Raw genomic sequence first — 27,104 nt, 5'->3', positions numbered from 1 at the left:
CTCCAAGTCGGGGGGCAATAAGTATGCCCACACCTGCTCGGTACCTCTCACCGGGGGCAACTCCAGAGTGGTACAGAGTCCAGCCCCTCTCAAGGAGATTGGTTCCAGAGTCCAAGTTGTGCATTGAGGTGAGCCCGACTATATCTAGTCTATCTATCTATAACCTCGCGCACTAGCTCAGGCTCCTTTACCTTCAGAGAGGTGACGTTCCACGTCCCAAGAGCCAGCTTCTGTAGCTGAGGATCGGACTGCCAAAGTTCCCACCATCGGCCACCACCCAACTCACACTGCACCTGACCTCCTTGGCCCCTCCCATAGGTGGTGAGCCCATGGGAAGGGGGACCCACGTTGCCTCTTCGGGCTGTGCCCGGCCGAGCCCCATGGGTGCAGGCCCGGCCACCAGGCGCTCGCCATCGAGCCCCACCTCCAGGCCTGGCTCCAGAGTTGGGCCCTGGTGACCCGCGTCCGAGCGAGGGAAAACGCCGTCCAAACTTTTCATTCATCATAGGAGGTTTGTTTAACCGCTCTTTGTCTCATCCCTCACCTAGGACCAGTTTGTCTTGGGTGATCCTACCAGGGGCATAAAGCAACGGACAACAGAGCTCCTAGGATCATTGGGACACATTTGACCTTCTCAGTCGTCCATTTCAGATCATCACAGTCACCTCAGTGTCATTTAGTGAGCCAGCAGTGTGAGGAGTGAAGGCCGACTGCTCCGTCTGCACTCGTCTGTCATCTGCTGCCTTAGTGAGGAGGAGTGCGGATTAAAGTGCAGGAATAGGAAACATGAGCTTCATATTTAAAATGAAAAGTTTACCATGAGACAAAACTAAACTAATTAAGTAACAAGTATCTTATAAGATCTGATTCATAAACAAATCCCCACCTGCCTGACAAAAGCTGAAGAGAATTTCAGCCGTCATCTGAGCTCTGCTGTGGACGCATAAACTGTAACTGCAGAGATTTAAAGATCTTTACATTTCTAGATTTTGAGCAAAATTGAAGACATGACTTAACAATTTATAACCAGATCATGAAGTTTGTCCTAAAGGAATGCAAAATACAAAATCATTCTACGACATAAAAAGAAATAACATCACCAAAAACCCTGAAGTATTGAAATGAACTGCCAGGAGTCTCCTACATTTACAATGCTCTTTATATAAGATTCTGAAAATAAGAAGTTTAAGGAAAAAAATGATGGTGAGAAAAAGCAACCTTTCTAAACAGTCTACACTCTACTCTAATACAGTACAAAATGCCATTTACAACAATAAAGTGACTATAAAAAGATTGAATTGATAATAAATATGTTTAAGAAATGAGCTGCTAACATGAAAAATGAACACAGGCATGTTGCAAACAAAAAAATCAATATATGTAAGAGAAGAAAATTCTTTTCTTTATGTTTTAACATTTACAATATATTGAACACTGCAGAAGCCGGACTAAATATTTTACAAGTCAGGATGATTTTAAGTGCTTTTTTGAACCAGGAATAAAGAAAAGCATAAAGAATTGGATTAACTCCGAAGCTCACTTCACTTAGTAACACAAACGTATTAGCAATAGCAAATATGTTCAGGTCAATAGATGGATTACTCATATTGAATACATTGATAGGCAGCCAGCAGATAATAAAAGCCCCCACGACTACTCCTAATGTTTTTGCGGCTTTTCTTTCAGACGGTTTTGATATTTTTCTGTCACTCACCTCCACTGTTTGCCTCTTTTCTATCATACAGTTGATGGCTCTTGAATGGCTTCTTGCAACTACAAATATTTTGATATAAAAACCAATCATCAGTGAATAAGGAATAAAAAAAGATATGAGTAAAGTAAAAACTGTCATATTACCACAATATACACCACAACATCCCTCACATTTTTCTGTTACAATTTTAGAAAAATATAAAAATATGACTGTAATTAAAAGTGCAAGCAGCCACACTTTAGCAATGCTGACCTTTGCGACAGTCAAAGTTATATTTGAGCTGTAAAAGAAAGGATGGCAGACAGCAATGTAGCGATCAATGGATATTAAAACCACATTATATATCACGACTACACTGAGAAAATTTGCCAGTACCTGATACAAATAACAATAAATAACTCCAAAGTACCAGCAAGTTTCAATCAGGAGAACCAAAGTCATTGGCATCACAAAGAAACCTGTTAAGAAATCAGCCACCGCGAGTGAAAGGATCACAAGATTAGTCGGCGTGTGCAGCTGAACAAAATGAGAAATAGAAATGATGACAAGAAGATTTCCAAAGACTGTCGATAAAAGCAAAAGACACGAGAAAGTGTAATAAAGTCCATATATTTCAGTTTCAAAAATCAGTTTATCACAAGATGCATTACTGTGAGGAAAGCAACGGCCAACTTTCAGTTGATTCAACTCCATGTCTGTCAGTAGAGTGATGCCATCCTGAGAAGAGCCGTCCTGCCTGTACACTGAGATATTTATACACTGAGGCCCTGCGACTGCCATATTCTCTCGGCTGACGTAATTCACATGAGGCGTCTCTCTGCTGTGTGTGCTTCACAAATTCTCTCAGGATGTTTGTTTGTTCATTTCAGTTCCTACTCACTAATTAGTTCATCAAATCACAGATGTCTTCATTATTTCTGTTTGTCAGGAACCCCTCAGGGCTGCAGTGGTCACTCCTCACAGCTCCATACACTTGGATTTGAGCCCTGGTCCAGCTGCTGGCTGTCTGCAGTTTGCTTGTTCGCCTTCTACCTTCTTTTTTTAGTTGCTCAGTTACACTATTTCATATGAATATTAATATTAACTTGAAGTTGTATTAACTCGTTTTTACAATAACAGCAAATGGTGTACTTTACAGAAACTCTAAACTACACGAGGGTGGCACAGTGGTAGTGCTGCTGCTTCACAGTACGGAGACCAGGGTTCGTGTCTGGGTAACTCCCTGTGTGGAGTTTGCATGTTCTCCCCGTGGCTGTGTGGGTCTCCTCCAGGTGCTCGCATTTCCTCCCACTGTCCGAAGACATGCAGATTAGTGGAGTTGGCAAACCTTATATTGTGTTCTTTTGTCTGCTTAGTGTGTGGGTGTGTGCCCTGTGACGGACTGGCACTCTGTCCAGGGTTTTGCTTTGCGCCATATGCAGACCTCCGTCGTGACCCTGTTTAGACAATCACTGACTGAACTGGGAGAACCACCATCTTATATGTACAAGTAAAATTTAGATTTTAAAATTACCGAGAGCGACTTCATTATGTCATCTACACAACTTTGTAAGAGTTTGTATGCTTCATGTTGTTGACTTCTCTGCCCTAATCGACACAAACAATGACGTGTTCAGTTTCTCACAAGAGTTCATAACTGCTACACAGGCGGCCTGTTAATGAGAATTTCAAGTGAAGTCCCCTAATAAGAGTCTTGTCTGGCACACAAAGTCTAGAAAATCAGAACAAACTGAGCTTGCAGAAGGACAGAAATTATAAATTGTTTAGAATTCTAAAAATGAAAACTGGACCATCAGACATCAGGTCTTTATTGTGTGAAACTCTTTCTCACATAAACATCTCCCACACCTCAAACTATACACTACCACTCTGCAACTCTGTCGTCTCTGCTCCGCTCCTCCAGCAAACTTTGTCTTCCTCCTCCAGACTCTTCTTCCCAGGTTGAAGTGGGGCTGCCCGGGAGTACTTTCAGTGACATGAAACTGTGTTTTGGAAACACTTCTGGGTAAGGCTGATGCCCCACACTGTAGAGAATCCTGATCCTTGCAGGTCCCCCTTGTTGACCCCACGAAATCCAACATGGCTGCCCCCTGGGACTATAACACCCAGCATTCCCTGCTGGTATTGGTGTGGGAATTCTTGCCTGAGTCAGCTACCATCCAATGTCTTTGGGAAGGAACCAGTGTGAATTAATTGTCTTCCCCTGTGCTTCTGTTATAATGGGAAAGGATCCATGTACAGTCCCGGCTGGGGTGACTGCCCATGCAGGCTGTCCATCACACCGCACTTATCTCACCTATCTTGGCCCTCCGAGTCCTTGGAGCTTGGGCAGCCAAATCGTGTGGCTTCAAGGCCTCCCGCAGTGGACTGTTAGAAAACCTGGTCTTCCTCCCACATATCTTCTTTCCAGTCTGGGCGACACGACATCTGGGACATTCCATGGATTAATGGGAGACTCCATACTGTCTGAACCACTTTTTACTTTGTGTGAAATCTCTGCCAGCTTGGAGGGAGGCTGAGCAGTCCAGATATCAGCACTAGTAAGCTGATCATCCTTGTGGAGCCCTTCATCTTTCTCCCCCACCACGTGCTTCCCCCTTGGGCTATCTCCGATAGAATGCTCAGACAACAGGCAATTGGTCATAACACTTTGATCCACTACTGGAACCACAGCTACTCGGCACCCGTCAGCAATATTTGGGGAGGTTTATTCTGCATTCCTTTATGTTGTGCAGTTCAGGAAATGCTTACATGTACCTCTGATTCAATATTTGTGGAGTCCTAGGCCAAGCCTGTCCAGGTAGTCCTCCAAAGTCTTCATGGGGCTTTGGCCATCTTCTCCAATTTCCTCTATTGCCCTCTGCAGAAGCTCAGTCACCTACCGCAGAGACTGTATGGGCTGCAATACCTTTTCTAACTCTAATACATCTTGCCACCAACAGGTCATTCTGTCAAGAAGTTTGATTGAGCTTCAGATATTCTCATCCACAGGCCATGAGTCAGATGGCATGGGCCTTCATAGTGCATGCTCATTCAGGAACCTGAAGGTTTGTGGGAATTGGAGCTGGGTTGATCACCTACCTCACCAGTTGGTTTCTCCTGAGCTAATTTATTGTCGGAAACCATTTTGAAACGTGTCCTCTAGTGCCTTGAAAAGATCAATGAAAAATATTTTAATATTATTTGTCTTAATTTTTTACTGCTATAATATACTTTGGTGTTTATTTGTAAAAAGCACACTTTGCACGCATTGCATTCACAAGCAGCAGTAAACAAAAAAACAAATCAAAATCAATAAATATCGAAACAGTGCACAAATTAAATATAAATATTATCGGTGATCCTTGATGGAGATTCAGACTCGTCATTGTCCTGCTCCACACTCCATTTCAAACGTTCACTGCTGGTTTATGAGATCGTGCCTTCTGCTTCAGCCCACACACTGCAAAATGACGCAGCGCTCCTTGTGACTTTTCAATGGCTGGGGCTGCAGAATCACAAACTTGTAAAGGCTGAAGATTTGAATTGTACATTAAACGCTACTGCAAAAGGCTCATTTTCAAGTTCAGCCATGTTATCTGAAACTGCTTCAAGAATTTGTAGTTTTTAAAAAGTAATAAACTGTCACATCCACAGTGGCTTCTACAACGTTTTCAGGACAATCTTTTCTTCTAATTTAAATGTAAAGATATTCAGAAATAGATTACTTCTTTATTGGTGTCAATTTGTTACAAGCTGTTAAAGCTTGCAAGTAGAATATATATTATTGTAAAAATAATTCAGAATATTATGTGAAAAATCATAAAAAGTTTCAAAAACTAAATATATCTGTTTTTCTGATGTTTTTGATTCTGTTTTTCACCATCACAATATATGGTTTTCAGCTAACTGTCCAAACTCTTTCTAACGTGTTCCTGTGTCTTGTTACTGTAGTAGAAATTGAACATGTTATTAAAGAGAGAAACCTCCTCTAACAGGACACATCAGTAATCAGGCAGGAGAAAAGTTGTTCATTGTATCTTTTAATTACTCCTCGGCAAAATGTCTTGGAGGGAGCATTCGTCAAAAGCAGTCTGTTACAGCCTGGTCAGAAGGATCACAGAAACAAAGAATAGAAGTTAATTTTATAAACTATTGAATTTACATACAGTGTCAATCAATGCATACATTTTACTCAGGTTGGTTCATTGGTTTAAACCCAAATGATTTATATAAAATAAAAGTCTGTTATATTCTGACATATCTGTGCATATCTCAACTGTCCATTCTGTTTTTTTGCAGGACATTTGCTGATTTTTTAGTCTTCTCTTCGTCATCTTTCAGTACATTTTGTTGTTCACTTGACCACTGTCCCATCCTGCTTCAAGTCCTCAATCATTATTCCGCCCAGTGGCACTCACATCTGTCATCATGAAGTGCTTTGAGAAACTGGTGCGGAGTCATATCATCGCCTGCCTGCCAGCAGACCTGGACCCATTTCAGTTTGCTTACCAAGGAGGATGCTGTGGCCACAGCCCCTCATGCTGCCCTGACCCACCTGGAGCAACAGGTGAGTTACGCCAGGCTGTCTCTTTGTAGACTTCAGCTCTGCGTTTAACACCATCCTCCCACAATGACTGGTGTCCAAACTGGCAGATCTGGGACTTCCATCACTCACCTGCAGTTGGATACTGGACTTCCCGTCTGGTCGCTCCCAGAGGGTCAAGCTGGGTCCCCACACCTCCACTGCTCTCAGACTGAACACCGGGACGCTGCAGGGTTGTGTGCTCAGCCCGCTCCTCTGCACCCTCTACACATATGACTGTGTCCCCACTCACCACAGCAACAAGATCATAAAGTTCACGGATGACACGACGGTGGTCGGACTCAACTCGGGCAAGGAGGGTAAGCTGGCATACAGGGATGAGGTGGAGCGGCTGTCAGAGCGGTGCACAGTCAATAACCTGCTCCTCAACACCTTGTTATTGACTTTAGAAAAAACAAAACTGACATCCAGCCAGTCATCATTGGCGGGGCCTGTATGGAGAGGGTCCCGGTGTTCAGGTTTCTGGGCATTGAGCTGGAGGATGACCTGACTAGGAGCGCCAACACCAAGGAGCTGCTGAAGAAGGCGCAGCAGAGACTGTATTTTCTGAGAATCCTCACACAGAACCATCTCCCCAAAAATCTGCTCCTTGTCTTTTATCACTGTTCCATCGAGAGTGTGCTCACATATGGACTGTGTGTGTGGCACGGCGATCCACGGGGCTGTCAGGACAGCGGAGAGAACAATTGGTTGTACCCTCCCCACTCTGGAACAAATCTACACCTCCCGATGCCGTAAAAAAGCAATAGACATTTCACAGGATTCATCACATCCCGGTCATTGCCTCTTCCAGCTGTTGCCGTCGGGCAAGAAATACAGAGCAATGAAAACCAGGAGAAACTGCCTTAAAAACAGCTTTTATCCAAAAAGCAATCATGGCCCTGAACTCAGAATAAAACTGCTCTGTATCATTCTCACAATGTGCAATATAGACCTGAAGTCAACAAGTGCAATTTGTATATTCTGTAAAGTACTTTTATTACTATTTGGTTTGTTATTATTTTCTCTCTTCTTGTCTTTTTAACTCTTATGCCTCACACTGAGACAACTGAACCTTCAATTTCGTTGTTCCTTTGTAAAAGCGACAATGACAATAAGATCTATCTATCTATCTATCTATCTATCTATCTATCTATCTATCTATCTATCTATCTATCTATCTATCTATCTATCTATCTTTCTATCTATCTATCTTTATGTGATTTCCAATATTTATTAACCCTTTATGATATTTCATCAAGATGAATGCTCTGTTACCCTAAACTTATTCTTCCACATTATAATGCTTAGTCCAGTTAGGTCTCTCCTGGCAGCATTTGGCACAAAGCATGAAGCCAGCCTGGACGGACTGCACCTTCATCAACAGCCACAGCGAGCCAATAGTGAGCTGACATTTAATGTGACACACACGTCTGAAGGACATGGAGGAGACCCCTTAGATGTTCTCTTGGTCCACCTCTCAAAACAAGCACCACAATCACTTAGGAGAATCATCCATAAGAGGCTTACCTTCAATTAGAATGACAAAACAATCAGTAAGGAGGAATAAAGTGGAAATCTTTTCTATGGAAACTGAATTATTTAAAGAAGAAAAATACTATAAAGTTACTTTTAATAAGTCTATTATTGAATCAGCTGTGACATTTGATTTTATTGGTTGTGTTACTAAGCAGCACGGTGGTGTAGTGGTAACGCTGCTGCCTCCCTACAAAGAGGTCAGGGTGCACATCACAGGTCCTCCCTACATGGAGTCTGCATGTTCTCCCCGTGTCTTTGGGAGTTTCCTCAGGGGGCTCCGGTTTCATCCAATAGTCCAAAGACATGCAGATTAGGTGAACTGTGTGTGTGTGTGTGTGTGCGTGTGTGTGTGTGTGTGTTCACAGGTGTGATGGAGTGACGTCCTCTCCGGTGATTGTTCCCACCTTGTGCCCAGTGTTTGTTGTGATTGGCTTCAGCTACCCTGTCACCCTGCTCTAGATTAGTGCAATAAGAATAAGAAGATGAATGATGAATGTTGTTTAGTGAAACTTAGCATAAAGAAGAAAAACTGTGTGACTAACAACATTAAAATGAGCAGTGAAAGTGGGGGTCCGGAGCAGCCTTCTCTCACTGACCGCCATCACAAACAAGTGGTAAAGAAGGCCAATTCAATTCTTCCACACAGCAGCCATCCTCTGTCACCAAAGGATCACTTGTGGCCATCAAGCTGCTGATTTTGGGTCTCAAGGGTGAAGACCCCCAGACTGAAGTCCTCTTTTATCTCAGAGCTCTCAGCCTTCTGAATTCTAGTAGCTGCAGGAGTCCTGTGGAGTTCTGAATTATTATTGTGTGCTCTTTGTTATTATTGTTCATAAATCGTTATTCTGATTTGTAGAAGTCTTATGGTGTGAGTGCTGATTACCAAAATGGCTGTCATGTGTGGTCTCTTTTATTATTTTCTTGTCCCTATTTAACAATGTCCTACGTGTCACACATTCCTGTTGCTCACAAGTTTCCCTCTGAGATAATAAAAGTCTTCTGCCGTCCTGAACAGCAAAAGCCACACATGCAAAGAGAGAACATGGAGATTCAACACCGGCAGTGACCGGGCAAAGGACTGGAACAAGAACACTAAATCAAAAGGGCAGAAGTGCAGACCACCACATCATAATACCTCCTGAATAAACACACAAGGGGGTCTGAAATGAGGGGGCAACTCTTAAAGTGGAACAAGTAAAGCATCAGCTGAGCAGAGCAGAAATAAAGGAGCTGAGAGTCCGTCAGGAATCATCTTATACAGTGCAGACCATAATACCTTAAAACACAATTTATGGGTCACATTTACTGGTGTACTCATAACTCACAAGAAAAAATAAAGAAATAAAGTCAGATTTTCATAAACGTTTTTTTATTTGCAAATAATGACAATGTAATGATCTTACATTCTTCCATTGTACCAAGGAATTCTCTTAAAAAAACTGCTGAAGACAACTTGAAGTGCGTTAAATCAATTCACAAAAAATGTCTCCCTGCATATCGTGTGCTAAATTTGCACAAAAATACTTTACTGCAGCAACCCTAGTAGAAGGGATACCAGGGAAGATTATGAAGATGATTTAAAATCATTCAAGGGTCTTTTTAAAAGTAAGAAACAACTCTTTATCACTTAAAAAATATTTTAAAGATCTATGAGAGGCAGAGTGTTCTTCAGATGCGAAAATAATTCCTTTATTAAGGTTTAAGTTTCTCTGTTTTTCTAGAATTGAGCACAATGCTGTTCTCTGAAGTATTAATTGTGTTCTCTATGAGATGAGCAGCTGCGACTAATGAGACTTCACAAATATTAACAAACGTCAGTCTAAAGGAGCAAATCCTACGTTTAATTGTGGACATCAAACCTCATTTGACCTTCTCAGTCGTCCATTTCAGTTCCTCACAGTCACCTCAGTGTCATTTAGTGAGCCAGCAGTGTGAGGAGTGAAGGCCGACTGCTCCGTCTGCACTCGTCTGTCATCTGCTGCCTTATTGAGGAGGAGTGCGGATTAAAGAGCAGAAACAGGAAACATGAGCTTCATATTTAAAATGAAAAGTTTAACATGAGACAAAACTAAACTACTGCGGTGTGCTGGCGCCCTGCCCGGGGTTTGTTTCCTGCCTTGCACCCTGTGCTGGCTGGGATTGGCTCCAGCAGACCCCCGTGACCCTGTAGTTAGGATATAGCGGGTTGGATAATGGATGGATGAAAACTAAACTAATTAAGTAACAAGTATCTTATATGATCTGATTCATAAACAAATCCCCACCTGCCCGACAACAGCTGAAGAGAATTTCAGCCGTCATCTGAGCTCTGCTGTGGACGCACAAACTGTAACTGCAGAGATTTAAAGATCTTTACATTTCTAGATTTTGGAGACATGACTTAACAATTTATAACCAGATAATGAAGTTTGTCCTAAAGGAATGAAAAATACGACATGAAAAATAATAACATCACCAAAAACCCTGAAGTATTGAAATGAACTGCCAGGAGTCTCCTACATTTACAATGCTCTTTATTTAAGATTTAAGGTTTAAGGTTTCTTTATTTAATCATGTTTACAGAAGAAAACATGAAATTTGCCTTCTCAGTTGCATCTAATAAGAGACAGAATGAAATAAAACAGACAAATAGAAACAAGTTTAAGGTAAGGCAGTTAGATATATATCAACAACCTTCATCATTATCTCCGATATTTCTTATTGAAAAGTCGTATGGCACTAGGAAGAAAGGAGTTTGTGGAGCGCTTTGTGTGGGTTTTCAAAGCGACTCTCCTTCCTGATTTACTGAACTTTAGTTCTACATGTAATGGCTGTCTGTCATCAGTTGGGATGATTTCCAGTTTCTTTAGCATTACCCTCTGACACACACACCAGTCACGCCATCAACATCAGCACCAATAACTTTAGCTTCATACTTTGTAATCTGCTGGAGCTTTTTTGAGTTTTGGTTTGTCAGACTATTAAACCAGGCAACGAAACTGAAATTGATCACAGACTGGATCAGACTGCGATAGAAGGACAACATGAGGTCCGTGTCTACTTTAAATAGTTTGAGTTTATGGAGGAGAAATAAGCGCTGGTTGCATTTAGACAATATTTTTTTTGTATTTGTATTCCAGTTAAGATTGTTATCTAGGTAAGTTACTAAGTATTTATATTCATTCACTATTTCTACCTCCTCTCCCAGAACTACGATAGGTGAACATACAGATTTCTGTCTCTTAAAATCAAATATAATTTCTTTGTTTTTTTTTACATTCAGAGTGAGAGAGTTTTTATTGCACCAGTTTACCATCCAGTCCACTTGATTTAGATGGTGGCTTTCATCCTCCCCAGATTCTGAAAATAAGAAGTTTAAGGAAAACAATGATGGTGAGTAAAAGCAACCTTTCTAAACAGTCTACACTCTACTCTAATAGAGTACAAAATGCCATTTACAACAATAAAGTGACTATAAAAAGATTAGATTTATAATAAATATGTTTAAGAAATCAGCTGCTAACATGAAAAATGAACACAGGCATGTTGCAAAAAAATATCAATATATGTAAGAGAAGAAAATTCTTTTCTTTATGTTTTAACATTTACAATATATTGAACACTGCAGAAGCCGGACTAAATATGTTACAAGTCAGGATGATTTTAAGCGCTTTTCTGAACCAGGAATAAAGAAAAGCATAAAGAATTGGATTAACTCCGAAGCTCACTTCACTTAGTAACACAAACATATTATTTATGGTAAATGCGATCAGATTATTATAATCAACAATCAGACTGTATACATTGATAGGCAGCCAGCAGATAATAAAAGCCCCCAAGACTATTCCTAATGTTTTTGCGGCTTTTCTTTCAGACGGTTTTGATATTTTTCTGTCACTCACCTCCTCAGTTTGTCTCTTTTCTATCATACAGTTGATGGCTCTTGAATGGCTTCTTGCAACTACAAATATTCTGATATAAAAACCAATCATTAGTGAATAAGGAATTAAAAATGTTATGAGCAATGCAAAAATGTTCATTTCATTAGAAGTGATTAATGCACAAGCTCCTTTACATTGGTCTACACCAAAATTAGTAAAACATAAAACTATGAGTATAATTAAAAGTGCAAACAGCCACACTGCAACAATGCTGATGGTTGCAACCATCAAAGTTATATTTGAGCTGTAAAAGAAAGGATGGCAGACAGCAATGTAGCGATCAATGGATATTAAAACCACATTATATATCACAACTACACTGAGAAAATTTGCCAGTACCTGATACAAATAATAATAAATAACTCCAAAGTACCAGCAAGTTTCAATCAGGAGAACCAAAGAAAAGGGCATCACAAAGAAACCGACTAAGAAATCGGCCGCTGCGAGTGAAAGGATCAGAAGATTAGTTGGCGTGTGCAGCTGAACAAAATGAGAAATAGAAATGATGACAAGAAGATTTCCAAAGACTGTCAATAAAAACAAAAGACACGAGAAAGTGTAATAAAGTCCATAAACTTCAGTTTCATAAATCAGTTTAGCACAAGATGTATTACTGTCACGTCCAGCTTTCAGTTGTTTCAACTCCATGTGTGTCCCCTGACTGAGCCGTCCTGCCTGCACACTGAGATGTTTATACACTGAGGCCCTGCGACTGCCATATTCTCTCTGCTGACGTAATTCACATGAGGCGTCTCTCTGCTGTGTGTGCTTCACAAATTCTCTCAGGATGTTTGTTTGTTCATTTCAGTTCTTACTCACTAATTAGTTCATCAAATCTCAGATGTCTTCATTATTTCTGTTTGTCAGGAACCCCTCAGGGCTGCAGTGGTCACTCCTCACAGCTCCACACTTGGATTTGAGCCCTGGTCCAGCTGCTTGCTGTCTGCAGTTTGCTTGTTCGCCTTTTACCTTCTTTTTTTAGCTGCTCAGTTACACTATTTCATATGAATATTAATATTAACTTGAAGTTGTATTAACTCATTTTTACAATAACAGCAAATGGTGTACTTTACAGAAATTCTAAACTATACGAGGGTGGCACAGTGGTAGTGCTGCTGTTTCACAGTAAGCAGATCAGGGTTCGTGTCTGGGTTCCTTCCCTGTGTGGAGTTTGCATATTCTCCCCCTGGCTGTGTGGGTCTCCTCCGGGTGCTCCCATTTCCTCCCACAGTCCAAAGACATGCAGGTTAGTGGAGTTGGCAAACCTTATATCGTGTTATTTTGTCTGCTTAGTGTGTGGGTGTGTGTATGTGTGCCCTGTGATGGACTGGCACCCTGTCCAGGGTTTTGCTTTGCACCATATGCAGACCTCCATCGTGACCCTGTTTAGACAAACACTGACTGAACTGGGAGAACCACCATCTCCTATGTACAAGTAAAATTTAGATTTTAAAATTACTGAGAGTGACTTCATTATGTCATCTACTCAACTTTGTAAGAGTTTGTATGCTTCATGTTGTTGACTTCTCTGCCCTAATCGACACAAACAATGACGTGTTCAGTTTCACACAAGAGTTCATAACTGCTACACAGGCGGCCTGTTAATAAGAATTTCAATGAAGTCCTCTAATAAGAGTCTTGTCTGACACACAAAGTCTAGAAAATCTAAACAAACTGAGGTTGCAGAAGGACAGAAATTTTAAATTGTTTAGAATTCTAAAAATGAAAACTGGACCATCAGACATCAGGTTTTTATTGGGCGAAACTCTTTCTCACATAAACATCTCCCACACCTCAAACTATACACTACCACTCTGCAACTCTGTTGTCTCTGCTCTGCTCCTCCAGCAAACTTTGTCTTCCTCCTCCAGACTCTTCCTCCCAGGTTGTGGGGCTGCCCGGAAGTACTTTCAGTGACATGAAACTGTGTTTTGGAAACACTTCTGGGTAAGGCTGAAGCCCCACACAGTCGAGAATCCTGATCCTTGTAGCTACTCCTTGTTGACCCCATGTAATCCAACATGGCTGCCCCCTGCGACTATAGCACCCAGCATGTCCTGCTGGTATTGGTGTGGGAATTCTTGCCTGAGTTGGCTACCATCCAATGTCTTTGGGACGGAACCAGTGTGAATAAATTGTGTTCCCCTGTGCTTCTGTTTTAACACTAGAATTACCAGAGCCTACGAAAAAACTTGTAGATCCGGCCCACCTTAAATCCATTCGCTCCTCTCCGTCAGCGTCTTTTGTCCGGTAAATGTGCTGATAAAGACAAGCAGCCTACTATTCCATCCCCCCACCACCGCAGAACATGCACAATGTTCTCCCAGGTCATGCCTTGATTGATTATCTGGGACTGAAATGACCTCTCTGTACTATTCTTTCTTCTGCATGTACTGGAGTACAAAAGAAACAGCACTGTGGCCCAAAATGTGGGGACTGACAAGATCGAGGGAAAAAAACACGCAGTCACCAATTACAAGCACAAGATGTTATGCGAATGAATATGAATAATATGAATAATGTTGCATCTGTGCACAATGTTTTCCGAAATGTACTATACAGGTCATAAAATGAATAATTCCAAATATCATATATACTTATGGGTTTTTTTTTTTTTTGACATCATAGACCATAAGGTGCATACTAATTCAGGAACACTCAATAAAACTGAGTAAAAAAATCAAGTGACGGTGAGATACGAAGAAGGGAGATTAGAGAATTTCCAGTTCCATTGTCTCAAAACACCACTAACATCTACAGTTACTCCCAGTTCCAGATAAAAAGTAACCGCATCAGATCTGGGGCGGGGGGTGGTGGATGTTATATCGTGATAGTAACTGAGAGAATAAAAGTGAAAAAAAAAACGCTTTTACAAGTGCTATAAATGTACACCAGCTGTTACAGACACAAATATAATATTAACAATAAGAGTAGCTCACTACTCAAAACGGTAAGTTTGCCGGACTGCTGGTTTCGAACTCACGACCTCTGGATGATAAGTCGGCAGCTGTTGTACTGTACTTGTACCTTTTGTGAAAGTGTTTATTTGATATGTGGCCATCAGCCTTCACAAATTATACAGTTCATGTCTACATTTTGATATTTATTACTAAAACATGAAAACGTTTCTGTTTTAACGATGTGTTTACATAGATTGTTGTAGACACAAAACACACATGAAATTACTTACCCTTACAATTCTGGGTAGCTCACTCCCAGTTAATCAATCAAGGTAGGAACTGCGAGAACTTTCTGCCCGTTCTGAGGCGGTGGGGATGATGGTATAGCAGGCTGCTTGGGCTTATCGACACATTTACAAGATTAAAGACGCTGACAGAGCGGTGCGAAGAGATTTAAGGTGGATTTACGAGTTTCATGGAGGTTGCAAAAGCAAGGAGCCTTGTCAACAATGATTGGTTATGGAACAGGTCCTTGGAAGATGCTGTACTATTTAGTATGCTGCCACAGCTGTTTAAACTCTTTGACTTCATTTGTGTCTTTGATACTCCATTTAACTTAGAAAAATTGTTTATGAAATATAAAAGGAGGTTGTGTGAGATGGTTGCACGTCCATATCAAGGGCACGCAGATGGCTGTGCTTTGTGTGTAAACTGAGTGCAGATTGACACAGAGAGAACTCTAATGTAACATGGAAAATGATGTAGGGATTGCAACTTACCTGTAACATGGGCTGTCATGGGATATACAAATCCTGCAAGACTATTTTCATGCAGTTCATGAACACAACCGAGCAATGGTATTGGTTATGACTCTGAATACTCTTCAGTGGAATGCATAGGAGTCTTTCCTTTTCTCTCTGATGTCAAGTTCTGCTGTCAGGTTTCTGACGCTTTTGTTGAACTTCTTTACTTTCCAGCCCTGCAGTTACTCTCATACTTTTATTCTTGTTATTTATTCTCATATAAATATTGCATAAGTTCACATTTATTCCTTTTGATGGACACATCACAAATTCTTCAGGCTTTCTTTCTTTTTCATTTCTCAAATGGCTGCTGGGTTCTTGTAGAGCACAATGGCTCCTGCTACTTCATATGCAGAAAGTGTTCAGTTACCTTGATAAGACATTTAAAAATATAATGACACAATAAAGAGGTATGAGCTCATTCATGTGTCTTAATATTTTATTTCTTTGTAATGAATGCTTTAGTGAGGATTTAACCATAAGTGTTTTTTAAGTGATCATTAACAAAGACCTGATGCTTGATATCTGTGTGTTTAGATAAACCTCAGCATGTTGATTTCAAACACGTGAAAGTTCTTTGTGTCACGTCGTGTCACGAATTCCAAACAATGCTGTGACTGTCCACTCAGATCCTAAATTTGATTCAGTGCATCTTTTTGATGTCTGTTCAAGTGAAATGCCATTATATAAACACACACAGCTGAAGTCATTTTGCTGTTAAATTCCTTGACTTTGCTCTCTGGTGTCAGTTCTCGTCTCAGGTTTCTCCAGTTTGCATTGAGTTTTATTTTATTTATTCCCTTGACGTCTCTTTCTTTCTCCTAACCACAGGCAGACAAATTGCAGGTTACACAATCCGCTCCAAGGATAAAGTTGTCTCCCTTCAGAGAATTCTCTTTATTGGCCTGATGCACTACTGTGGACGAGGAATTTGTCTTGGTAGCTTTGATGCAACACACAGGGAAAGAACAAAATTTTAAAAGATCAAATATGACAGAGTATAAAGGGATTTTATTATGCTGTATATCACGCTTTTAAATTGCCCAAAAGATAATAAACAATTTAGTTTTTTATGTTATCATTGCTGTATACTTTAATTGTAAGCAGTCTTTCCATGAAGCAGCTAATCTTGACATAGAAGGAGAACGCGATGCTACAGACAGAGGGCCGTTTGACACAGAGGGGATTTTTTTCTTCAGTCACATGAGCAGACAGACACCTTTCGCAGATAAGTAGAATTTAGAAGGTGAAAACTTTAAAGAGCACAATTATATTTTTTAGGAAGGGTCAAGTTGGAATCGCCATTTACTGCACTTTCCACATGTGTAAAAGTGGCGCTGTTGAACCTCTGGCTATCTTTATTCATGCTCTCCTCATGGACGGGTAGTGATATGGTCTGTCAAAATGACATTAGACAGAGAGGGGCTAGGAGTGCTCACCTTGGTCCTGACAAGCTTTAAAAAGTTATCAGCTTAAAGTGAAAGCATTCTGTCATGTGCTGAATTGAAGAGAAGAAACAGGAATGAATTGAAGACAGAACAAACAGAGCCACAAAGCTATCAAGAGACTGAAAAGCATCGCACATTCAATCATCTGTGACAGCTCCTCAAATAACCAGTTTGTATCTCTGATTTGCACACCCAATTACTTTTCCATTTGCTTTCGCTTTTTTGGCACATTAAGAACATTTAAGAATATTAAAATTTCTAATGACTGAATAAAAGTTTATTACCTGCTCCCCTTGCTTGCATTAGTATTTGCCTCGTCTTGCCATCTGGGGTTACAGAGAACAAAGGAGACGTCTTCAAATAGGTGAAGTGTAGCACAGTAGCAGTCAGTCCTGGCTGAAGTCAGAATCTGTAGTCCCTGGTCAAGTGTATTGTGACTGCGGGCTGCATCTCCATCCAGCCAGTTGAGCTATAGAATAAGAGAACCAGAGCAGAGTTGGGAGACATGTATGAGGGTCTAAGTGACAAAGAACCTGGGCGTGGGAATAAAAATATCTCATGATGTTAGAAAGGGTCACCCCAAAGACACTCCATGATAAAACACACAGCAAACAAGGGCAGCACAAAATATAACCAGACAGTGCATGACATGTTTTAGCGTGGAGAACATTGCATCTTACACGTGCTGACACCAATAAATTGAATTCATTGGGAAGCCTGTATTTAATTTTTTTCTGGGAAAATACAAAAGCCACACATAACCTTTCAGAAACACAAACAGAACACACACGTTGTATTGCATGTCTTATACACAATGTATTTTCAAATATAAAGGAATGTATTAAGGGGCATGGATGTTTAACCCTTTAACCGCCAACTCCCTAAATATTCCCCATGCCAGGAGAAATCTGAACAATTTTCGTTTTTTTACTTTACATTTATTCAAGCAGTATTTACCTGCTGAAATACCTGCTGAAATGTTTCAAATAAATGGTCAATCAAAGGACGTAGCTTGAACAAGCGGTCACGGTTTGGATCTTTCTTATCTGGCTCAGATAACGGGCAGCAGTCCAGTTGAGATGCTGGGGATACACCCACTCATCGCCATCATCCGATGCGTCGTCATTCACAGTATCATGCAGCGCACGTTGCTGATCATCATTGTCGCTAAAATCTTCTTCAGAACTGCTACAATCATGATCAAAATTATTGTCCAAAATCGCCTGCAAAACCTCACTTGAAGTCAGTTTACGTTTCGCCATATTCACAGCTTTCACTTTCGAATCACATCACGTGATCGGCCAATACAAGCGCAGAGTTGTCGAAATACAACGTAGTAATAATACCCACGCCAAACTGTCAGTTATACTACGCGCCAGGCATTCACATAACCATAGGCAAATGTGCCGGATAATTCCGGCAGTAAGGCATCAGCAATAATGCTACGATGCCGGATATATCCGGCAGAGGGCGGTTAAGGGGTTAAACATATTTCACATATAATTTTAAAACATATACAGTACTGTGCAAAAGTTTTAGGCAGGTGTGAAAAAATGCTGTAACCAAAGAATGCTTTCAAAAATGGAAGTGTTAATTATTTATTTTCATCAATCAACAAAATGCAGTGAATGAACAAAGAGAGAAATCGAAATCAAATCAATATTTGGTGTGACCATCCTTTGCCTTCAAAACAGCATCAGTTCTTCTAGGTACACTTGCACACAGTTTTTGAAGGAACTCGGCTGGTAGGTTGTTCCAAACATCTTGGAGAACTAACCCCAGATCTTCTGTGGATGTAGGCTTCCTCACATCCTTCTGTCTCTTCATGTAATCCCAGACACACTCGATGATGTTGAGATCAGGGCTCTGTGGGGGCCATACCATCACTTCCAGGACTTCTTGTTCTTCTTTACGCTGAAGATAGTTCTTAATGACTTTGGCTGTATGTTTGGCGTTGTTGTCCTGCTGCAGAATAAATTTGGGGCCAATCATACGCATCCCTGATGATATTGCATGATGGATAAGTATCTGCCTGTATTTCTCAGCATTGAGAACACCATTAATCCTGACCAAATCTCCAACTCCAATTTGCAGAAATGCAGCCCCAAACGTTCAAGGAATCTCCACCATGCTTCACTGTTGCCTGCAGACACTCATTATTGTACCGCTCTCCAGCCCTTTGACGAACAAACTGCCTTCTGCTACAGCCAAATATTTCAAATTTTGACTCATCAGTCCAGAGCACCTGCTGCCATTTTTCTGCACCCCAGTTCCTATGTTTTTGTGCATGCTTGAGTCGCTTGGCCTTGTTTCCACGTCAGAGGTATGGCTTTTTGGCTACATCTCTCCCATGAAGACCACTTCTGGCCAGACTTCTCCGGACAGTAGATGGGTGTACCTGGGTCCCACTGGTTTCTGCCAGTTCTGAGCTGATGGCACTGCTGGACATCTTCCGATTTCGAAGGGTAATAAGCTTGATGTGTCTTTCATCTGTTGCTCTAAGTTTCCTTGGCCGACCACTGCGTCTACGATCCTCAACATTGCCCATTTCTTTGTGCTTCTTCAAAAGAGCTTGAACAACACATCTTGAAACCCCAGTGTGCTTTGAAATCTTTGTCTGGGAGAGACCTTGCTGATGTAGTAGAACTACCTTGTGTCTTGTTGCTGTGCTCAATCTTGCCATGTCATGAAACTGTCTTCCACAACCTCACCTTGGTAGCAGAGTTTGGCTGTTCCTCACCCAGTTTTAAGCTGTTTCTGTTTCAGTTAATGACTGTGTTTCAACCTACGTGTGACATTGATGATCATTAGCACCTGTTTGGTAGAATTGGTTGATCAGACACCTGACTAGAATCCTACAAAATCCCTGACTTTGTGCAAGTGGACCTATAAGAATTGATGCTGGTTTGAAGGCAAAAGGTAGGAACACCAAATATTGATTTGATTTAGATTTCTCTTTTGTTCGCTCACTTTGCATTTTGTAAATTGATAACAATAAACAATCATTATTTATATTTCTGAAAGCATTCTTTGTTTACAGCATTTTTTCACACCTGCCTAAAACTTTTGCACAGTACTGTATATGAATCACATATCATTTTAGATTAGATTAGATAAACTTTATTAACTCTTTTAGGGCTAATTTTTTTTTTGTTTCTTTTCTTCCAGGGCTGAATATTTTTCCAAAAACTAACTTTTTTAAAAAAAAGAACACAAAGCAATTGTTTAACATATCAAATCAGCACAAATGTTCCTGTTTTGCATGTTGTATGACCCTGCATACCATATGATTTCCCATACATATCACACTCATGTTACATAGCAAAGTCCTGCAAAGTCTAATGTCGCTCAATGCAGCCAATTGCATGCCATGCAACGTTGCATTCCTTACACTACGTGTCCTTTTCAGTTGTCTCTTGCTGCACACAACACAGTCAGGTTTGTATTTTTTGTCCTCATTTGTTGCAGGAAAGTGGCGCTCAGTCAGCCAGTCTGGCACTGCTCTTTGTGATGGCCTTCCTCACTTTGCCAAAGGCACTGCAACACACTCTGCCAGCAAGCTGTCCCATCTTCTTGTGGAAATCTGCAGCAGTCATAGTGCTGTCACTGTTTTCCTGCTTGAACATTATATAGCCATTTGTAAGTGCAATCTCACACATGCGATGGTATACAGTTTGGTACCACTTGGTGGACTTATGGCCATAAGTATATGACTCAAGTTGGACATTTGGGAGACAAAGTCAGAAGGGCAAGATTGCGTTGGTTTGGACATGTGCAGAGGAGAGATGCTGGGTATATTGGGAGAAGTGTGCTAAGGATAGAGCTGCCAGGCAAGAGGAAGGACTAACAGAAGGTTTATGGATGTGGTGAGAGAGGACACATGCAGGTGATGGGTGTAACAGAGCAAGATGGAGAGGACAGAAAGATATGGAAAAAGATGATCCGCTGTGGCAACCCCTAACGGGAGCAGCCAAAAGAAGAAGACAGCAGTAGAAACATAAAAAGCATAGAGACTCATAGGACAAATAATACAGCCAGTCGATCAATCAATTAGTCAATCAAATCAATCAATCAATAATGAACAATGCTGCACATCTTCTCTCTGACTTTCAGCCCATGAATTATTAACACTAGAATTGCCAGAGTCTATGAAAAAACTTGTAGATCCGGCCCACCTTAAAACCGTTCTCACCTCTCTTTTGTCTTCTAAATGTGCCGATTAAGACGAGCAGCAAGCAGCCGGCTATTCCATCCCCCACCGTCGCAGAACGTTCACTAAGTTTTCCCAGCTCATGCCTTGTTTGATTGTCTGGGAGTGACTGAACTGCTGGCGTTTTAGAGTGAAAATAATAGATCGTTATTTGGAACACACGCATTTCATGTGTGTTTTGTCTAACAAGGTGCAAAACAATGGTTACCGCAAAATCCTGCCGGACTACACCAATTGTTTTGTCTTGGTAGAGTAATATATATTGCTCTACTTTCTCCTATTGTATTATTAATATGTAGCCTTAGAATGCCTAATCTCACAGACTTACCACTGTTTATAAGGTATTATTGTATATACAGTGGTGTGAAAAACTATTTGCCCCCTTCCTGATTTCTTATTCTTTTGCATGTTTGTCACACAAAATGTTTCTGATCATCAAACACATTTAACCATTAGTCAAATATAACACAAGTAAACACAAAATGTAGTTTGTAAATGGTGGTTTTTATTATTTAGGGAGAAAAAAAAATCCAAACCTACATGGCCCTGTGTGAAAAAGTAATTGCCCCCCTGAACCTAATAACTGGTTGGGCCACCCTTAGCAGCAATAACTGCAATCAAGCGTTTGCGATAACTTGCAATGAGTCTTTTACTGCGCTCTGGAGGAATTTTGGCTCACTCATCTTTGCAAAATTGTTGTAGTTCAGCTTTATTTGAGGGTTTTCTAGCATGAACCGCCTTTTTAAGGTCATGCCATAGCATCTCAATTGGATTCAGGTCAGGACTTTGACTAGGCCACTCCAAAGTCTTCATTTTGTTTTTCTTCAGCCATTCAGAGGTGGATTTGCTGGTGTGTTTTGGGTCATTGTCCTGTTGCAGCACCCAAGATCGCTTCAGCTTGAGTTGACGAACAGATGGCCGGACATTCTCCTTAAGGATTTTTTGGTAGACAGTAGAATTCATGGTTCCATCTATCACAGCAAGCCTTCCAGGTCCTGAAGCAGCAAAACAACCCCAGACCATCACACTACCACCACCATATTTTACTGTTGGTATGATGTTCTTTTTCTGAAATGCTGTGTTCCTTTTACGCCAGATGTAACGGGACATTTGCCTTCCAAAAAGTTCAACTTTTGTCTCATCAGTCCACAAGGTATTTTCCCAAAAGTCTTGGCAATCATTGAGATGTTTCTTAGCAAAATTGAGACGAGCCCTAATGTTCTTTTTGCTTAACAGTGGTTTGCGTCTTGGAAATCTGCCATGCAGGCCGTTTTTTGCCCAGTCTCTTTCTTATGGTGGAGTCGTGAACACTGACCTTAATTGAGGCAAGTGAGGCCTGCAGTTCTTTAGACGTTGTCCTGGGGTCTTTTGTGACCTCTCGGATGAGTCGTCTCTGCGCTCTTGGGGTAATTTTGGTCGGCCGGCCACTCCTGGGAAGGTTCACCACTGTTCCATGTTTTTGCCATTTGTGGATAATGGCTCTCACTGTGGTTCGCTGGAGTCCCAAAGCTTTAGAAATGGCTTTATAACCTTTACCAGACTGATAGATCTCAATTACTTCTGTTCTCATTTGTTCCTGAATTTCTTTGGATCTTGGCATGATGTCTAGCTTTTGAGGTGCTTTTGGCCTACTTCTCTGTGTCAGGCAGCTCCTATTTAAGTGATTTCTTGATTGAAACAGGTGTGGCAGTAATCAGGCCTGGGGGTGGCTACGGAAATTGAACTCAGCTGTGATACACCACAGTTAGGTTATTTTTTTAACAAGGGGGCAATTACTTTTTCACACAGGGCCATGTAGGTTTGGATTTTTTTTCTCCCTAAATAATAAAAACCATCATTTAAAAACTGCATTTTGTGTTTACTTGTGTTATATTTGACTAATGGTTAAATGTGTTTGATGATCAGAAACATTTTGTGTGACAAACATGCAAAAGAATAAGAAATCAGGAAGGGGGCAAATAGTTTTTCACACCACTGTAACTTATCCCCACCTTCCCTTCTATATCTATAACCTTAGGCAATTAGATGTAATAAAAGACAAGCAGAAGTTAAGTTACAGTTTAAACAATGTATTAGTATTATTGATAATATTCATAAATAATAACAAAATGCAAAGTACATTTGAATATTGGCAACCATACAACCTGATTAAATGATGATATGTAGTTCAGGCGGCACAGACTTCTAGTTACTTAAATGTCTCTAGTTAAGGCATCATTGATGCTCAGCTTTCAGCCACATGTCTGTTCAAAATGGCTGCTGAGCTGTGCTCTTCATTGTGTTCTCTTCAGCATCACAGGTTAGCAAGAGAGATGCTTCTTCATCATCTGTTGGTTGGTAAGAGAGAGAGTGTGAGGTTAAACACATACATTTATAGATGTGCTGTCCAACCCCGAGAGGCAATAGGACATCATGGTACTTAAAGGCCTCTGAGACAAGCCAATTCCAAACAGCCATACCTCAGACCAATGGGGGAAATAGAACATCTTAACATCTGCTCACAAACCATATGTTAAAGTACACCTTAGCCCATTTGCGGGGGTAGAAATGACTTTAGCAAAGAAACACTTGCCAAACTGGTTTAAAACACACATCCCCCAAATCATGTCGTAAAATTCAAACAGACCCATTCCTAAAGTGGGGGGGGGGTAAACACTAAATTACACTGCTTTGTCTAAATTACAAATAAAGATATACAGTACAAAATATTCATCAAGTTATATGTAAAATCTCACATCACAACAATGCGTGTTCCGTTTCTACAGTAATCTGTGTAAACACATTGTTAAAACAGAAACTTTTTCATATTTTAGTAATACATGTTACAAAATGTAGGCATAAACTATAAAATGTGTGAAGCCTGACATCCAAACATCAAATGAACACTTTCACAAAAGGTTCAAGAATGATACAACACCTTCCGTGGCGTAACGCTAAGATTTGCTGACTCAGAGTGCAGCAACCCTACTGTGCCTCGCGGGGCCAGTCGCAGATAGTTGACACAGACTGCTCAGCCAATCAGAGCGCAGCAAACCTACTGTCCCTCAGAGTCCCGAGTTTGATTCCCCGCTGGGGAGATAGTGTTATTTTTTTTTCTTTTTAACCTCAAACAGACATAAAATGTATAAATTGTTATGCACTGTCACTCAATCAGACCGTTGTATTCTCATGTGGGATGCTCCTTTTAAAATATTTTTTAACAATTGAGACTGCAATTAACATGAACAAGTGTCCTTATAACTTATTTTTAAGATGCATAACAGACAGACAGAAAAGTCACTAGATATATAAATAAACAGGGAAGGCACTGTATAATAGATATATAAAAAACAGCTAAGGGGATAGATATATAGATAGATAGGAAGGAAAGGCAGACAGGGAAGCTGCTATATAATAATAAAATTACTGTTATTACTATATAGATAGACAAGGAGTTCGCTGTATAAAAGACAGACAGAGAAAGCACTACTAAATGAAAAGTGGTACAGCCTTTTTATTAATCAACAGATACTTTAGGAAGGCAAGCAGATAGTGAGAGTACATGTAGATGTGAAAAGCACTAGGCAGGCAGATAGATATGGAAGGCACCGTATAACAGATACAAAACTGTCAGAAAAAGCAGGGTATACAGTAATTATACAGGTAGCGATGCCACTAGATAGGTAGATAGATAGACAGACATGAAAGGCATTATACAAGGCAGATAGATAGGAAAGGCACTATATACTAGGCAGAAAGGGAAACCAAAAAGTAATAATACTATTATTACTACAAAGGCAGATAGACAGGGAATTTACTGTATAATAGGCAGACAGAGAAGGCACTATATAAGAAAACAGACAGAGAAAGCACTAGACAGATAGATATCAGCATTACCAATATATTAGTTTTATATATATATATATATACAGTGGTGTGAAAAACTATTTGCCCCCTTCCTTATTTCTTATTCTTTTGCATGTTTGTCACACAAAATGTTTCTGATCATCAAACACATTTAACCATTAGTCAAATATAACACAAGGAAACACAAAATGCAGTTTTTAAATGATGGTGTTTATTATTTAGGGAGAAAAAAAAAATCCAAACCTACATGGCCCTGTGTGAAAAAGTAATTGCCCCCCTGTTAAAAAATAACCTAACTGTGGTGTATCACACCTGAGTTCAATTTCCGTAGCCACCCCCAGGCCTGATTACTGCCACACCTGTTTCAATCAAGAAATCACTTAAATAGGAGCTGCCTGACACAGAGAAGTAGACCAAAAGCACCTCAAAAGCTAGACATCATGCCAAGATCCAAAGAAATTCAGGAACAAATGAGAACAGAAGTAATTGAGATCTATCAGTCTGGTAAAGGTTATAAAGCCATTTCTAAAGCTTTGGGACTCCAGCGAACCACAGTGAGAGCCATTATCCACAAATGGTAAAAACATAGAACAGTGGTGAACCTTCCCAGGAGTGGCCGGCCGACCAAAATTACCCCAAGAGCGCAGAGACGACTCATCCGAGAAGTCACAAAAGACCCCAGGACAACGTCTAAAGAACTGCAGGCCTCACTTGCCTCAATTAAGGTCAGTGTTCACGACTCCACCATAAGAAAGAGACTGGGCAAAAAACGGCCTGCATGGCAGATTTCCAAGACGCAAACCACTGTTAAGCAAAAAGAACATTAGGGCTCGTCTCAATTTTGCTAAGAAACATCTCAATGATTGCCAAGACTTTTGGGAAAATACCTTGTGGACTGATGAGACAAAAGTTGAACTTTTTGGAAGGCAAATGTCCCGTTACATCTGGCGTAAAAGGAACACAGCATTTCAGAAAAAGAACATCATACCAACAGTAAAATATGGTGGTGGTAGTGTGATGGTCTGGGGTTGTTTTGCTGCTTCAGGACCTGGAAGGCTTGCTGTGATAGATGGAACCATGAATTCTACAGTCTACCAAAAAATCCTGAAGGAGAATGTCCGGCCATCTGTTCGTCAACTCAAGCTGAAGCGATCTTGGGTGCTGCAACAGGACAATGACCCAAAACACACCAGCAAATCCACCTCTGAATGGCTGAAGAAAAACAAAATGAAGACTTTGGAGTGGCCTAGTCAAAGTCCTGACCTGAATCCAATTGAGATGCTATGGCATGACCTTAAAAAGGCGGTTCATGCTAGAAAACCCTCAAATAAAGCTGAATTACAACAATTTTGCAAAGATGAGTGGGCCAAAATTCCTCCAGAGCGCTGTAACAGACTCATTGCAAGTTATCGCAAACGCTTGATTGCAGTTATTGCTGCTAAGGGTGGCCCAACCAGTTATTAGGTTCAGGGGGCAATTACTTTTTCACACAGGGCCATGTAGGTTTGGATTTTTTTTTCTCCCTAAATAATAAAAACCACTATTTACAAACTGCATTTTGTGTTTACTTGTGTTATATTTGACTAATGGTTAAATGTGTTTGATGATCAGAAACATTTTGTGTGACAAACATACAAAAGAATAAGAAATCAGGAAGGGGGCAAATAGTTTTTCACACCACTGTATATACAGTATATGTACTATATACAGTATATGTGTGTGTGTGTGTGTGTGTGTATCTGAGATTTATGTCAATAAAATAAATGAAAAATGATTCAGTCTGTTTATTATTCAACACATGCTGCAGGGAAGCAAGAAGGCCGTTAGAGTACATATAGATCTGAAAGGCACTAGATAGACAGATAAATAGGAAAGTCACTGTTTAATAGATGTGGGGTGCTCTTTTTAAAAAAACAAAAAATTGAGGGTACAATTAACATGAACAAGTGTCCTTATAACTGTTCTTATTTTTAAGTTCTGTAAGACATACACTTTCAGACAGATCACTGAATAATGCACAGACAGAGAAGTTACTAGATAGATAAACTGGGAAGGCACTGTATAATAGAAGATATAAAACTGTCAGGAGAAAAAAGATAGATAGATAGATAGATAGATAGATAGATAGATAGATAGATAGATAGATAGATAGATAGATAG

General features: G+C 40.4%; 1 protein-coding gene across 2 annotated transcripts in view; it reads right to left on the bottom strand.

Moving 5' to 3' along the window:
- Positions 1-666: 666 nt before the first annotated feature.
- LOC127527251 (trace amine-associated receptor 13c-like) overlaps positions 667-27,104 on the bottom strand; it is a 407,797-nt gene continuing 381,359 nt past the window's right edge. The window contains exons 1-2 of one of the 2 annotated variants that reach the window (XR_007934551.1): positions 11,699-11,815; positions 667-1,714 (exon numbers count right to left, since the gene is read on the bottom strand). Coding sequence is in view for 1 of the 2 variants with exons in the window: in XM_051925358.1 (XP_051781318.1) it covers positions 1,418-1,714 (297 nt within the window). In the remaining variant the exon portion in view is untranslated. Of the gene's footprint in view, positions 1,715-11,698; positions 11,816-27,104 lie in introns of those variants that run through there. The other variant, XM_051925358.1, reaches the window with a different exon arrangement.

The sequence above is a fragment of the Erpetoichthys calabaricus genome, chromosome 3 (assembly GCF_900747795.2).
Source record: "Erpetoichthys calabaricus chromosome 3, fErpCal1.3, whole genome shotgun sequence".
Classification (NCBI taxonomy): Eukaryota; Metazoa; Chordata; class Cladistia; order Polypteriformes; family Polypteridae; genus Erpetoichthys; species Erpetoichthys calabaricus.
The sequence above is the reverse complement of the archived record's forward strand: the minus strand, read 5'-3'. Positions and strand labels throughout refer to the sequence as shown.